The 16,066-nt window shown below is 39.0% G+C and overlaps 1 protein-coding gene across 2 annotated transcripts in view; it reads right to left on the bottom strand.

Moving 5' to 3' along the window:
* The window catches only part of PARD3 (par-3 family cell polarity regulator), a 464,571-nt gene that overhangs the window by 190,471 nt on the left and 258,034 nt on the right, over nt 1-16,066 (bottom strand). For both annotated transcript variants that reach the window (XM_052805974.1, XM_052805967.1), the window contains exons 10-12: nt 11,378-11,517; nt 9,719-9,847; nt 5,815-5,853 (exon numbers count right to left, since the gene is read on the bottom strand). In XM_052805974.1, coding sequence (XP_052661934.1) covers nt 5,815-5,853; nt 9,719-9,847; nt 11,378-11,517 — 308 coding nt within the window. The remainder of the gene's footprint in view (nt 1-5,814; nt 5,854-9,718; nt 9,848-11,377; nt 11,518-16,066) is intronic.

Raw genomic sequence — 16,066 nt, forward strand, 5'->3', positions numbered from 1 at the left:
GGGATTAGATACACAGCAGGTGTCTGCTCTGCCAAAGGAGCCTATAAAGCTACAGCTCTCTGCACTATCCCTTGTTGAAGAAAAACTGCAATGCCCAACACACTAATGACACAGCTCCCTAAAAATTTTTTACTTGTCTCACTGGCCTATTGGATGTACAAGACCTGAAAGACCAAAGAAACAGGTAGAGAGTGTCTGGGAAAGCCAGACAGAAAAACAAAGTTGAAAGGGAAAGCATGCCTTTGTAGAAGTCCATGGCGAGAAACACGTTCCACATGAGCCAATGGGGGCCACAGGGCACTGGGACTGACCTGTGTCTTACTCCTACTTCTGCTGCAGACTTTCAGGCAACAGTGGCAAACCACTTCATCTCGCTATTTTCCCTGGATTTAATAGCAAGGAAGAATCAACACCAAGAGTCTAAAGCCAACAGTGCAGTAAAACAAGCTTTGCACACACCCAATGAGTTTCCAGAGGTTTAAACAGGAATTTTAAGCAACAATGTGAACTTTGCACTCACACAAATTGGGACAAGTGTTTGAAAGAACCCGATGACCCTATTGCCTGTGCTAGCAGATGACCAACTAAAGGACCTGGTGGCCCCTTTCGGTCTCGCACCCTGAATCTGTTGTTTGAATTGTAAATGCCTTACACAGTCGACTCTTATAATCCAAAATAATGTAAGGTCGGTATGTAGGAAATAGTATAATAATGGTGAATAATGTGCAAACCAGTGTGGCTTCAAGATGACTCTGCAACGGTGGCACTGAGGCAGCCCTGTTACAAAACCTCAGTGGAGGGACATGTACATCACCTTCCACGAAACTGGCAATTGGCCAGCAAGTGTTATCAACGCAAGCTTTGAGAAAACAGCTAAAGCTGCCCCACAGTGCTGCACAGAGCCAGCTTGGGCGTGCCACACTGCAGCCCAGAAAAATCACCTGCAGGTGATGAAGTCAAAACTATGAGCCTGAGGGTCAGTCCCAAGCACAGCATTACACAGAAGTTTATGTGGATTACCACTGAACGTTCCAGGAAATTCAGACTACTCAAAGAGCATTCACAAACACAGTCGCTCAACTGTTGTATTAATTATTCACTAGGAATTAATGTCTCAGCTCTACTCATTAATGCCCCAGAACGCGCTATTCAATGCTAGAGAACCTCCTATTGTAAAAGACTGTAAACACAATGGTATCCTGTAGATCACACATTCACTACCTCTTTCTTTCATATGGCCAGTGACTTGTTTCTTATGTTGTAACTTTATTAAAAATATAATCTGAAACCACTCAAAACAGCACTAAAAAAAGGCTTTTAAAAATATTGTAATTGCCCTTATGCCTCACACCATTAGAAGATAAAAAAGGTATAAAAATAATCAGCACCAGTTATTTGCAGTATTCCTAAACACCATGGAGGAAATAACAGCATCGGCTTAATCATCAGCCAAACTTCTCTTTTGACAAAACCACTCTTTATCTAATGATATCAGCACTGCTGTTGGTGTAGGCTGATATTAGTCAATGTACTATCTTAGCTCAATTTTTAGACATTTGGATCACCTACTGCAGCAATGGAAATTGATGAAGCTCTACACTGTTCTCCAAAGAAGATTCTGTGTGAAGGAAGAGTTGCATCAACTGACTGATACAAAGCTGCTACAAAAGCTGAAGTTCTGTGTAAGTGCTAAATATGAAGTGGTGGGAGCTTAACTTACAGCTTTTTAAAAAACGGCTATGGATACGTACCCAGTGACTACGTATCTTGAAGTAATACAAAGAGCTTTTCACCAAAAGTAAAAAACAAACACACACACTCAGAACACCAACGTCCTACAGCTCAACACTGACAGCGCTTTTTTCCCCAAGATTAAGATCCAAGAATTTTCCATCCATTAATCAATATAAATTATGTCTTTCTAGGCATTTGCTAGTATACCTCTCATAACACAAAAAGTTGCAAAGAAGAAGTGTACAAAAATAATTATGCATTAGCTCTTACAAAATGCCTCTGACACTGGTGGCATCACCCCATTCCTATAGGTGATGAATTCTTGCATAAAAGGAGCAGCTAGCTAATTTACTCACAATCACACAGAAAAGTCTATGGCAAGAACAGCAATTGAACCCAAAAATGCTGATAGGTTTAGCTATGACATTATCCTTGGATTCTGAAAAAAACACGGTGATTAAAATGAAATTTAGATAATAGCAGGAGTATCAGATGTTCAAGTTCAGAAGAAAATAAAAAGCAATCCTATTTGCAATTTCTACCAGGGCTGCTAAACATTTATATATTGTTCCAACACACCAACCGCTCCTGTTATGTCAGTTATGAACATTGTGCTCGCTCACAGCAATTTGACAGAAAAACAAATGAGAACAGAAAACTGAAGCTTTCCCATGCTGTTGAGTGCAACAATCACGAAATGAAATCCTGAATCCTAACTTTGAAACTCTTTTTACCAACAGACTGCACTCCCTAGAAAATACTTACTTATATGATAATTATTATTTTTCTAGCATTATGCTTACATGAAAGTTAACTTGCTCGTTCTGAATTCAGAAAACAAACAGTGAATGACAATTGTAAAAGCAAAATATTACTGAAACACTATTGACTTTCAAAGAGTATGAGGAAAAATTAATTGGCAGATGTTTTACATAGCATAATTAACAGTTCATTTCAATGCTCTGTAACAAGATTAAGATAATTATGCTTAGAAACAGAAATGTAATAATGATAAATTACTAGTTTTCACATATACGGTCAATCTCCTACATTCCAAATAATCACCATGTTTAGAAATAGGTGCATCTGTTCCATATTGCCATCAGCTATACAAATGGCACAAACTCGTGGCTGGGTGAAACAATCTTTCAACCAAGATACAGGAGATTTCCTTGCTTCAGGAGTAAACGGAGCGCCTGTTCTGATCGTCAGCAAAACCGAAGGTAAAAACAGCACTACTGTTTTCACCAGGGCACAGTTACTGGATAGAAGCTGAAGCTGCATTAGCAATTTGCATTTCTTATGGATAACTGGAGAGCAAAGCTTAAATTCTGCGAGCTTAGCAAGTTACAGAAACTCCTCATATAGAAATTCAAGAATGAGAATATGAGAATCTGTATTCTGTAATGGTGTGCAAAATATGAAGTCATATGCTTTCCTATATGGGTAGTAAGAAATAACTCTCTCAAGGATTTCAGGCCACAAATAAATTAAAAAAACCTAATTTTCAAGGTTTTCTTTTATTACATCTATGAAGACTCTAACTACTGCATCCAAGTGGCACAATATTACTGTAAACCATTTCAAAGTAACAGTGACATGAATGTGACGCCTGAGAGTTAATAATGTGTTGATAAATTAGGCTTTTTCTTTTGGGGTCTACATATAAATTTTATTTCAGGCCTTCCATTTTCAAGGGTTTTTTTCTTTTTTTAATTTCAAAGGTGCATTTTTCTTCTATTTCCGCACAAAGACATAACAACGAAAAAACCCTACAATCATTTTGCCTTCAAATTAAAAACAGACTTGTATTTCACTTCTCTCATTTCTATAGCTTCCCTGCTTTCATCATGCTTTTTTTTGTTGTTTTTTTTTTTGCTTTGCTTTCTACTATCAAGTCCTTGACACTTGGAGACTAAAACCTCACAACTAATAGCACAAAGATCAGAGTAGGCACAGAAATAAAAATTGCAAGATTAGAAATCTCAAAGACCTGAAAAGTACACAGACGAGAAATAAATAGGGATTGAGGCAGAACCAAGGAGAATAAAGGAAAGCAATGCAAAATAATTTCAAAAATAATAATAATTAAAAAATGTGTGTGACTTATTAATGTGCAGCTGAGGAAAATTAGTTCTGTACAACTGGAGTATCACACTTATCCAAAGCAAAGTCGATTGGAAGAAGGGAAGTAAGAGCAAAAGCATTGTGCATTATAAATATCCACTGACACCTTTCACATTTGGTCCATTTTTTATTCCCACCCAGGAATAGGCAACTTTAAAGAGACCTATTGTTCCTACTATTGATCACTGTTGCTCTGAGTCTTCAAATAAATAACAAAAAAACCCCACCCCATAATGAATGAAAAACTCAAGACATTATGCAAAAAACATTTTTGTATTGACCAGCTTTCTAGCTTCATTCCTCCACTAACCAAGTACATCTCCACATGTTTCCCAATTTAATTCTTTATTTCCAAGGCTTGCTAGGGCTTTCTGGCTGTTTTTTCAGAAATCCCTAGCTACTCATACCCTCCCTATCCCTCTTGCATAATCCCCTGGTTACCAAGCAATTTTTAGCTCACATCTGTGGAGAAAAGATGAGAGATACTTATTTTCTTTTGGTCTTTCCTTAGATGAAGTCAGGTTGTTGGTCCCAAAAATGGCAGAGAAAGGATTTCACCATGGAATTTGCTACAAAACATTAACTTTGCAACAGATGAGCAATTGATTTATATAAACACCTTGTAGCAATCTGCCTAATCTTAATGAAGTTTTGGGGCAGAATTTCAACTCCTAAAACAAGGACACTTTTATAAGGCTGCACCCACGAATTACTCTCAATTGTATTCAATTACAGGCAGAAATACTGTCCTGGGCTTTGATCTTTGATCTCCTTACATATCAGCAGTACGTGGTAAGAAACCATGAAGATAAAAACATACATACTCTAATGAGAGGTACTGAAAAGATACTGTGAGGCATGTCTGAAACAATGATACACCCACAATTTTGCACAGCCCTTATGCAGATGACTTTCAGACTAGTAGGACATCAAAAGCCAGAGGGATAAAAGTGAATATTGCTACATTCAACCCACCCGTTTTAGCAGTTACATTCCATTGGCCTGAAACATTAATAGTATCAACCAATGTACCCTTGACTATCTCACTGAGATGGCTCTTACATCTTTTTACCTCGTCTTGACTTTCTTTTTATCCCAGACGCCACCTCGCCATTGCTGGTAAGGCATTCTGAATCATCTAGACAAGATTTTTCTGTTTTTCAGAGCCTCACTAATTTCAAATCCCAGCATGAATCCTCTTAATTTCTCCATAATCTAATTTATTATTTAATTTTGAAATAGGTACCTAATTGAACAGAGCTTCCTGAAGTATGCTTTTAACTAAGATACAGTAAACCTTTAAGGTAATATATTATTGTTATATCCTCTGTTAATTTTCATAAAATAAACCTTTTAGTTTAGAAAATCTTTTTACATATTAGTATAATGTGTATTAAGATTGATCCTGTTCCAGTGACTAAAATGATGTATATAAACAGTATACAATCTCAATATACAGCCTCACTGACACATAACATACAAACCTCTTGCAGGCTTCAAAGGGTTAAACTTGATACTACTTCCCTATAGTTTCTTAAAAATAACTAACAAACAGTGGTTTGCTATGAGGATACAATTGAGACTGAAATCCAAACTTTCTAATTCCTGTGTTTGTATCTCAGGTTTCAGTCATATAATCATGATTTAAACAATTAGTTTCAACAAGTAACCCAAGCTAACAGCCCACTCTCATCATTCCAACTTTAGGCCTTTAGCTGCGTATAAAAGATGTAATTTCAAATAACACTTGAACACACATATTAACTGAATTGTATATAATATTCAAAGAGTATTTGAAATTACATTAAAAAATGCATTTAAAATGTAAAGCTAGAGAGAGCCATCTACAGCATATAAGGTGAAAGGAGGATCTGTGAAACTTTGATGGAAAAGTGCCATATCAATTTAAAAACATTTGGGAGTCTTCCAGTATGGAAAAGACAAAGCTCTTACCGTTTCCTTTGGAATTTGTGACTGGCTTTGTTCTGCACTCTAAAGGAAGTAAAAAAAATAAATAAGAACACAACTACGTACGACATATACTATCTATCAGCAGGGGAATAAACAAAGAGCTCTAATTCTGATGTGAAGTGGTAATGGAAAAATAAAGGGTGTTCGTCACACCCCTGATTCAAATTTGTCTAAGCAAACACTAAATGAGAGGTGAACAAAAAAAACCTCCAGCAATCTTAGGCCAGTGCACCTGACTTTATCTGGCTACGAGGGAGGTGGCTATCTGGCCAAGGAAGAATCACAGCTGCTTGCACCATTTTCTGGCTGGTGGAACATTCTCAGTCAGGGATGTTCTCCCCTGGCCTTTCCCTTCTGCTCTGAAGTTTTCAAAGAACGACCTCAGAATTCCAGACGAACCCTTCCAAATACTTTAAACAAGTACCTGGTTTTTAAAACATCCATTCTCATTTTAACAAGGGATTTCCCTTTTGAGCGTGTTTGGATGAACCAGAACTACAGCACTGGGTATCCCAGGACAGAAGGGTGCTTTCAGTCCACCACAGATGGGACCCTCCTGTATCTTACATTCCTCATCTGTGTCTCAGGGCACATAAGGCAAACACACATCATTGAAAAACCTTTCTGCACCCCGCAACCAATTCTGGAAACACACATAAGGAACTATTACTCTTCCAAGCCCACATCCGCCCATATTGAAACCCCTTTCGGCACCCAGGAGTCACCTTGCTGCTGGCTGGATGATCGTTTTTGGGCTAACCAGCTATTTCTTTCCATTCAGCTGGGCCAAAATAAAATGCTAGAATTTACTGGACTTTTTGGCTTTGGGCTGTTTTGCAGGAGATTCAAATGATTAAGCACAAAAATGTAGTGGCAATGGAGTAACATGAACATCCAGTTAGCTTTAACCTGCAGCCAACGAGCAATAAGAACAAAATGATGAAGGAGCCAACTACCAGGAACATGTGAAGGACCTACGTGTACCAATGGGTGTATTAACTTGTAGGGTACTGGAGACTAACTCTGCCAGCCAGCTCTGCTGATACCAAGAATTTAGCTCAAAAGCTAAATAACACAAGACAATCCATCAGTGGATTCACATAGTCAGTAGCAGGCTCTAAGAAAATCCTTCACAGCAAGTTATGTTTGGTTATGTGAAGTAACCACAGTATAACAGAAGCTCTACTTAACCAGAGTAATCCTCACCCCTTTCATAAAGGAAGGGGGCAGGGAGGGAAGATTTTTAAGGACAATCTGCCTCACACTGATGCAGACAAGCCCTAATATATTACCTATCTGGCATTGGGTAACTCTGGAAGCAATAATCCTTCTTCCAGATCTCACTGGTTAGAAGAGTTAACTCCTGCCAATTTGATTTTATTCCCTGCTTCCACGTTTTACTCACTTTTACCATGATCTGCTGCACTGGATGATGGCTCTCCATCACACACACCCCGTAACCTGACCACACAAGCTACAAAGATCCCATACTAACCTAAATGGACTCAGCTTAACATACCCGTAAGTTTTAATTACCACTACACATTTTCGTAGGTCCCTTCCAGACAATAACGGCAACATACATCAAAGACATAAAACTCCACAACTCTCCTGAAAGTTTATTATCTTCATTTTACTTATAAAGAAACCCAAGGATAAGTAACTTTTCCAAAGTCATTCAACAAGCCATAACCCAAAACATAAAATCTAAACACCTCTTTTATTGGGATTACTATCAGTACAAATGTTGGCAAATAAAAAACGGGTTTAATACTGAGTGCTCCTCAGCAAGCAACAGCAAGTCATGCCCTTTATGAGATGGATAATATCAAATAACATGATTTCATGCATATGGTTTCTGAGACACATCTCATTCAGTTAATATTTAAAGCATACAAATGTAGAAAATATGACAGAAATAGGGGAAGGATGCAAAGACAAATTGTTCCTAAGGGGCCAAAGAAGGTTTACATGTGAAAAAGATGAACTGACATGATTTCAGATCACTCCCCTCCCTCCTTCAATATTAATGTTTTTTTTTTTTTTTTTTTTTTACGTAAAGCTAGTAAAAGACAGTGAGAGGAACTGGTTGAAAAGACTTTTTTTTTTTTTCTTTTAAGATTATTTCTTACCAGAGAAGAAAGAACAGCCCTTATGATGGGTTTTAGTTCAACACCTTCCCCAGCAATTCTGCTCCTGCTCTTTGACAGCTGTCAGCAGAGCTCACCTAACATTCCTTCATGTCAAAATGCAAGCAAACAAATCCGTATGCAACAGAGGATCACCACACACATGTACTGTCAGATCCTCACAATATCATTTGTTCAACTGGAGCTACAGAAACGTACACCAGTTCAGATCTGATCTCTGACCACATAGCGCAGAGCCCACCTACTACCCGACACTGCCACGATGAGATCTGGCTTCCCTATGCTGGTGTTTGCCAAAATAGCTGAGAGAGTATTGCCTGAACAGCAGCTGGGAGGCTACTGAGGTTGAACTCATTTAAAGGGGCTGATTTGCTCTTATTTTTAAAACTACATCAAGTATTACTACTAAATCTCTGCATTACTGACATCGTATCTTCGTTTACAATTATTTAAACAAAATATTGTGTTAAATTATGCATTATAACTTCCTTATTTTACTATAGAAATAATATACACAAAATTAAGACATTTTCTTACTTCTAAGTTTATTTAGAAAACTTTAAAAGCATTTTCATTCACCTTTATGTAAGATAGCAATACTGTGAAAATTACATCATAGGAACTTATAAACAGATTGCTTTCACAGTTCCAGTAATAAGATAGGGCATAAGACCATTAGAAATCGTTAATTTCTCTTCATTTTATGACAACTTTCACTTCAGTACCTGAAGTCATGTTCCAAGCATATTAAGGTGAAAGTGTGGTTCGTTTGCAACCTTCCCTGCCACTTTGGCTTCCTAGGTTTACTTGTAGTTTTTAAAGGTAAAAGGCTAGTGTTCAACGTCTTGAAATGGCCAAACAAAAATTCATTCTCTTTGCATTCAAAATAACACAAATCCAATAGAAAATGAAGCAATCTATTCACCATGCTTATATTTGTCACTTATGTTTGTCTATCTTGTCGTGACAATGCAGCCAAATAAGTTATTTTTATAGCTATATATAGCTACGATAATACAAATAATAAATAACTTCAGCACTTTAATTGAATACAGAACAAAGTAAGACTGCTACATTCACAGTCTACCTTTTCATAACAAAAATTATCTTGAATAATTATCAGACAAATACCTCTATACACTATACAAGTGGAGCAGGTACAGTATGAAACATTATTTTATTTCCATTTCATGTAAATTCCTCAGAAACATTTTCTGAATTACCCTGCTAAATTAATAACTGCAGGGTTTCCATTCCACAGAGATTGCATTTATATTCAAAAAAGGCTACTATTTCTTATATATTCCACTTTTTGATAGATATTTACATATCCTGTTTTGACATAGTATTATATGCTCTGAAATATTTTATTGAGCAGGTAGTGGGACAAATGGCAGGCTTTCAAACATAATTTGTCCACATGAGAGATATGATGTAATCTACTTCTCTGCATGCATCCAAATAAAGTCCATCCAATAGCTTCTTCTATAATAAACATTTTCACTCAAAATAAAGCTCTCACTTGTACATTATTAACAAATATTTAATTCCAATAGCAGATCTCAAAGAGAATAAAAAACATTTATGTAAAATGTTCTAAATAAAGCAAAATAGCTGTTTTGGTTTTTTTTTTCCTTATATTCAGTGCTGGCCATGCATGTTTACTAGCAGGTGACAAGATCAAATCATTTGCTCATACTCATCTAAATCTCTTAGCTGCTCTCTATTTTACGCACCAGTTCCCTTGGATGGAATGTTTCTTCCTGTCGAAAAATCAGAAGGCCGACAGTCCCTCCCATCTTGGTGCTTCGCAGCAAGGACACAACTTCTTCTTGAGTTTTGCCTGTTAAATCAACTCCATTTACCTGTGACAAAGGAAATATTAGAAATTGATAAGACTCCAAAACAGGAAAACAGTAGAAATTCATACCAAAAAGTCACATGAATCATATGGGACAATATTAAGAAAACCTCACTGAAGCAATCTGCTTATTGGCTCAGTATAGTTTCCATTTAATAGAATTAATTGAACATGCATTCTTTACATACGAATACAAATAAGAAGCAAGACAACCATATTTCCCTCCTCTGTAGCAGCAACTGTATACTCCAGTAAATTCTAAAGCCAACTAATTCCATCTATGAATATTTTTTACAAGAATTTCTGCATAAAAATCCTTTGGCAAAATAATGTGTGATCCAAAACTGGTCCTGTTTCCACATGCCTTAGTGTTATACATTACCTTCCAAATATATCTTGCACAATAAATTGTGTCAAAAGTAGAAAATTTTTTTTTTCCCCAAAATAACTTTGGAGCAGTTGCTCTTTATTTTGTCTTTGTTCAGTTGTTCAACCCCTTGGCCTCCATATACCACGTACCAGTACAGAGAGGTATGGAATACATACAGGTAAATTTCCCACTCCATGAGCTCACTTGAGTAAGGGAGAAGCCAGAGAAAGATATGGTATTCTCAGGCTTGCCTGTTCAGAAATATTTTGGAAATGTAAGGCAAATCAGCTAACGGAGTTAAGCAAGTGAGCATGGTGGTCAGAAGAATTCTGCAAACCAACTTTTTCCTTCCCCTCATAAGATCACAGCTCACACAGCTGAGAAGCCATAACTGTTGTCTTAAATGCTTCTCAGTCCCCTTCTACTCAAGATATCTGGGTTACCTTGAATTACAGTAATTACAGAGGGCTATCCTCCAGCAGCAATTCAAGCTGACTTTGCCAGTTTTGCAGTGAAGTGAAGTTAGGGATCTGAGAGGCAGTTACAGTCTTGGCTGTACCTCCAGTGTCATTTGGCTGAAGGATGGTAATGAAGAGCTGTGGGTGGTAACATCTTATATCACTCCAGCTAGATTTGCGGGAAGATTTCTGCTGTGCGCCTATCTAAGAGAAATTTATTTCCCTTGAGGACATCCTCCCTCAGGAGAGAAGTGGCCTTGATTCTCTGTAGCACTACCCTCCTCTTATATTGCCCCTTTCAGTTAATTCACTAAACCTTTTCAGGGTATTGTCTTCCATATTTGCCAACATCTTCAATAATTTCTGGTCTGTCACTCCATGCTGATTTAATGCCACTTATTAGGTAACAATCACTTTGCTTCAACTTATTCCTAAACAGCAATGACACTATATTCACATAAGGACATGTAAACTCATGTTTTCACAGTATGTCCGGGTCCAGCTCTTAAAACACTTAAGTGCTGAAAATGCACAGCCCTTGATCTGTTACCTAAAAAAACAAAGGCAAAAAAACCCCAAAGCCAAAAAAAGGAAAAAAAGAAGCATGAAACATTTTCCTATAACATAAGCTACTAAGAGCCTTTGGAAGTTAACTGGTGTGCGGGCTCACGGCAAAATGGACAAACAACATGTAACACTTCATCACCTCAATTAATCGGTCTCCAGCTTTTAGTCTCCCATCTTGAATAGCCGCACCTCTTGGAAGGATGTTTTTCACATAAATTGGAGCCGAGCCACCAATTGGGACATCTCTTGACGTAATACTAAATCCCAAGCCTTCTGTACCTGCATAAAGAATGCAGAATGTTACTTGTTAAAATGCACATTTTATATTACATGTTATTTTTACCCAGCAGAATGAATGTATACCTCACTGATACAATCCATGAAAATACATATATAAGACGTAAGAATTACTGCATGGCCAAAAATAAAAAAAGGCATATATAGGAACATTATAGCTGAAACACTGAGTCTTGGCACAGGTGGCTCAGCAGGCCCTCTTTGCAACTTGCTGTTCTGATGATTGCCAAGTCATTGCCTTATTTCCAACTTTCTATTTCAGATGAGCTGAGTGACAAGGAATCAGAACAAAGCTTATCTGATATCCTATCACTGCCTTCCCCCTTGTCAATCTGGATCTTGTCAATGATCCTTTCTTTCTCTCTTGCAACTCTTTCAGCAATGTCAGTTGGCCGACACTGCTGGCCATGGGGCTTTGTCAGCTCACTTATGGACACCGGTAGGTGACAGAACCAGAGCTCAGTGGTCTCATTTCTTCTGCTCCGAGGACCTCGGGTTGTTTTCTGTCAACAGCTCCTCCGCCCCGGGGCTTCACCCTGGCTCTCGCTGGGTTCCACCCCACCTTCTGCTGTGCAGGCAGGGAGCAGAGCCAGGCTGCCACCTCTGAGGTCCTGCTGTGCATCCGGGTGACTGACTACACTTGGCTATGACTGACTGAAGCAAAACAGAGACATTTAAGATGACCTGGAGAGATCCGGAGAGGGGGTCCAGTCAATATGGCAAATGAGACTTGCTTGTATTTCAGAGAAATTATGCCCACAACTGGTTATTGAAGTGTACCTTAGGACCCCAACAGCTCTGGGATTCACAAGCCAAGAGGACAAACGGAAGGCTTTCCTACTATGCAGAAAGCTCATTTGTGATCCTCTGTTTGATGCAATCTGTCCAGTGTTATCAAAAACCTTTGAAACTCTACACTGAAACCCACCCCTCCCTGCTCCGTTGCACATCAAGTCTATTCAGGACACTTAATCTAGCATGAAACCAGACAGTCATCCAGCAGAGAGCATCCCTGACAGAGTGTCAGCATCTACAACTTCCATTTGAAACATCTCAGAGGTTGTCAAGATATGTCTACAGTTCATGCTCGCTAGCTAGGCATACGCATGCCCAACCTACATTTATTCTGACCCACTGAGGCAACCCGCAGTTAGGACTCGGCAATATCAGGTATGGTCCCTAAACGTTGCACAACATACCCCTTTGTATAAAATCACAGGGACAGACAGAAGCCAAACTTTTATGCAACAGTCCTCAGCTACGAGCCCTGGGAAGCTGAACGCAACCTATGTGAAAGACACACAACTATAGAACCACTTGAGGTTTGTATTGGGTTTGCGTGGCAAGGTTTTGGTAGTGGGGGAGGCTACAGGGGTGGCTTCTGTGAGAAGATGCTGGAAGTTTCCCCTGCGTCCAACAGAGTCAATTCCAGCCGGCTCCAAGACAGACCTGCCGCTGGCCAAGGCCGAGCCCATCAGCAATGGTGGTAGTGCCTCTGGGATAACAGATTTAAGAAGGGGAGAAAAAAACTTGTTATGCAACAGCAGCCGGAGGAGAGGAGTGAGAATATGCAAGAGAAACAACCCTGCAGACCCCCAGGTCAGTGCAGAAGGAAGGGGAGGAGATGCTCCAGGTGCCGGAGCAGAGATTCCCCTGCAGTCCGTGAGGAAGACCGTGGTGAGGCAGGCTGTCCCCCTGCAGCCCATGGAGGTCCACGGTGGAGCAGATATCCACCTGCAGCCCGGGGAGGACCCCATGCTGGAGCAGTGGGGTGCCCGAAGGAGGCTGTGACCCTGTGGGAAGCCTGCACTGGAGCAGGTTTTCTGGCAGGACCTGTGACCCCGTGAGGGACACACACTGCAGAAGACTGTGCCTGAAGGACTGCACCCCGTGGAAGGGACCCACGCTGGAGCAGGGGAAAAGTGTGAGGAGTCCTGTCCCTGAGGAGGAAGGAGCGGCAGAGACAACGTGTGATGAACTGACTGTAACCCCCATTCCCCGTCCCCCTGCGCCGCCAGGGGGAGGAGGTAGAGAATTCGGGAGTAAAGATGAGCCCAGGAAGAAGGGAGGGGTGAGGGGAAAGCATTTTATGATTTGGTTTTATTTCTTATTACCCTACTCTGATTTGACTGGCAATAAATTAAATTAATTTCCCTGAGTCAAGTCTAGTTTGCCCGTGATGGTAACTGGTGAGTGAGCTCCCTGTCCTTACCTCAACCCATGAGTTTTTTGTTGTATTTTCTCTCAGCTCTCTGTTTGAGAAGGGTGAGTGGTAAGAGCAGTTTGGTGGGCCCATGGTGTCCAGCCAAGGTCAACCCACCACAAGGTTAAAGCCTGACTTAATTTCTGTCTTACCGTTCCCCATGTTCATTTGATATGCCTACTTTTTTACTGAGCAGGTTAATAGTCACACGTGAAAAGGAAGGAGTCCAACATAGTCAACAGTAGCCTGTGTACAGATTTCTGAAATCTGCACAATTACATTTGATTAAAATTTAGTACAATATATTTTATTATCAAGATGGTAATCATGTTAAGAAGCAAACTGACACAGGTGACAGGGCTGGGGGTGACATAACCTTTTAAAGTATTCATCTTGAACATAATGTAAGTCCTCACGTATACACAGCAAGTGCATGCAGCTCATATTGTTCAGGAAATTTGGATCGATTCTTCTAGGCTAACTATCATGAGACAACCTCCCTTCCGTCTGCAGCATTCAAGATAGCTGAAAAACTGACATTTGAATTTGAAAGTCTTCATCCACTTTCAGGCTGATATAAAATTTATCAGTGCTATTACACAGAGATGAAAAAAATATTAGATCTCATAACATCCATATTTTACCTTGGAGACCTCACAATTTTAATGATGCTTCAAACATTCATAGAGCTCTTTAACTCCTTGCAACATGTGAAGATGATCTGTGTAAGTCTAAGGGTTAAGTCACATCTCAGCCTTCTATGGAATTTATCTTTTTCTTATTTTTAAGGATCTGTGTTGAATACTGCTCTTTGAGTACAGGTTTTGTCTGCTAAATTTTTTAAAGTAGTATCAGAACATGACTGCATGCCCAGGACAATATTTCATTATTAATAAGCTTAATCCCCATAGCCTGGTTACAGTGTCATTACAGATGTCTGGTTCACACACTCCACTTTAAACCCCCATGGAAAAAAACAGAAGTTGAAATGTTCACATTACAAATGGACACAGGATATAAATTTGGACTGTGGCATTTTCTGCTGTCAAATCTCCAGAAAGCCTTTACCAAAGCCAGCAGAATGCCACAAATCCACACTAAGCGCAGATATTAGCAGAAGAAAATTTTAATTACTTGTTTCTGTGGAAAGAACTGGGCTACGTTTTGCTATGCTGCTCTATACAGTTTTGCATAAGGCAGCTTTTGGATGTCATTTTCCTTTTACCTTTTCTCTGCTTCATTTTACTCTTCATGCATTATAGCTGCCCTTAGCTATATAATACAGCTTCATAAACTCCTATGCTTATTATATACAAATCAGAAGTTCACAAGACTGGGAAATAAATGGATACATTCAACCGAGGCCAAAAATAAATGAGACTTCTGTGACTGGATTGATTTTAATATTTTTTTTCTTTTTATACACATAACTGATTTAATTATCTCTACTCCATGCATTTCAGTTTTCCTGTTGATAGAAATGCATATAAGATCTTAATATCTTCCTGCTGCTAAAATGTTTTCAGTTCTTCAGGTATAAAACTGCATTATAATAATGAGGGAACTAGGTAAACAACTGCAGGCTCCTCTGATATCTCTGATTTATACTAATAATATGGGGAAAACTGGACACACATACAGGCAGAACCAGAACACGATTAGAAAATAGAAGGAATTTCCATCTTTTTGAAAACATGGGAGTCATCCTACTCAAAGCTAGGAGCTTTACTTTGCAAGGTCTAGATTATTTGAGCTATATTCAACTTAATCTCTTACAGATTTTAGGAAGAGAGAGGGTAGAAAACATCTTCCTCCCTCTATAGCTGTTGTCTCTGACAATGATCAAATTACACCGAGTGATAATAACATTTAAGAATTACACACTAATTTGTGTAATTCAAATTCTTAGTTGTCTTTGATAAATCAGCAGCTCTCTCGACAAGTTAGAGCTCCCCTTTTTTCTTGAATGTGATGCTGAACGCTCCTTCTAAGGTCACATTACCCTCAAGAGCCCAGCCAGCTCTGAGCTGAAGACAAAGTAGTTTTAGGTGAATAAAAAGGGCAGTTCCAACAGTAAAAGAACTATGTTGTACAAACAGAAGAGGGGCAGATTTAATGCTTCAGTTGCTGTTTTCGAGGAAAAAAGTTCTAGTAGCATTAAGGTGGGGGGGAGGGGGGTGGACGGGACATGACTTTCATGTAATTTAATTAGATATATATTCAAAATTAACATCATCATCTTATTTGGCATCAGCCTGATAATAAACTGATGTTAAAAAAATTAATAAATCTCACTAGCATTGGCTAGACTTTCTGTTACCTCCCAGT

This window comes from Harpia harpyja, chromosome 1 (genome assembly GCF_026419915.1).
Source record: "Harpia harpyja isolate bHarHar1 chromosome 1, bHarHar1 primary haplotype, whole genome shotgun sequence".
In the NCBI taxonomy this organism is placed as follows: Eukaryota; Metazoa; Chordata; class Aves; order Accipitriformes; family Accipitridae; genus Harpia; species Harpia harpyja.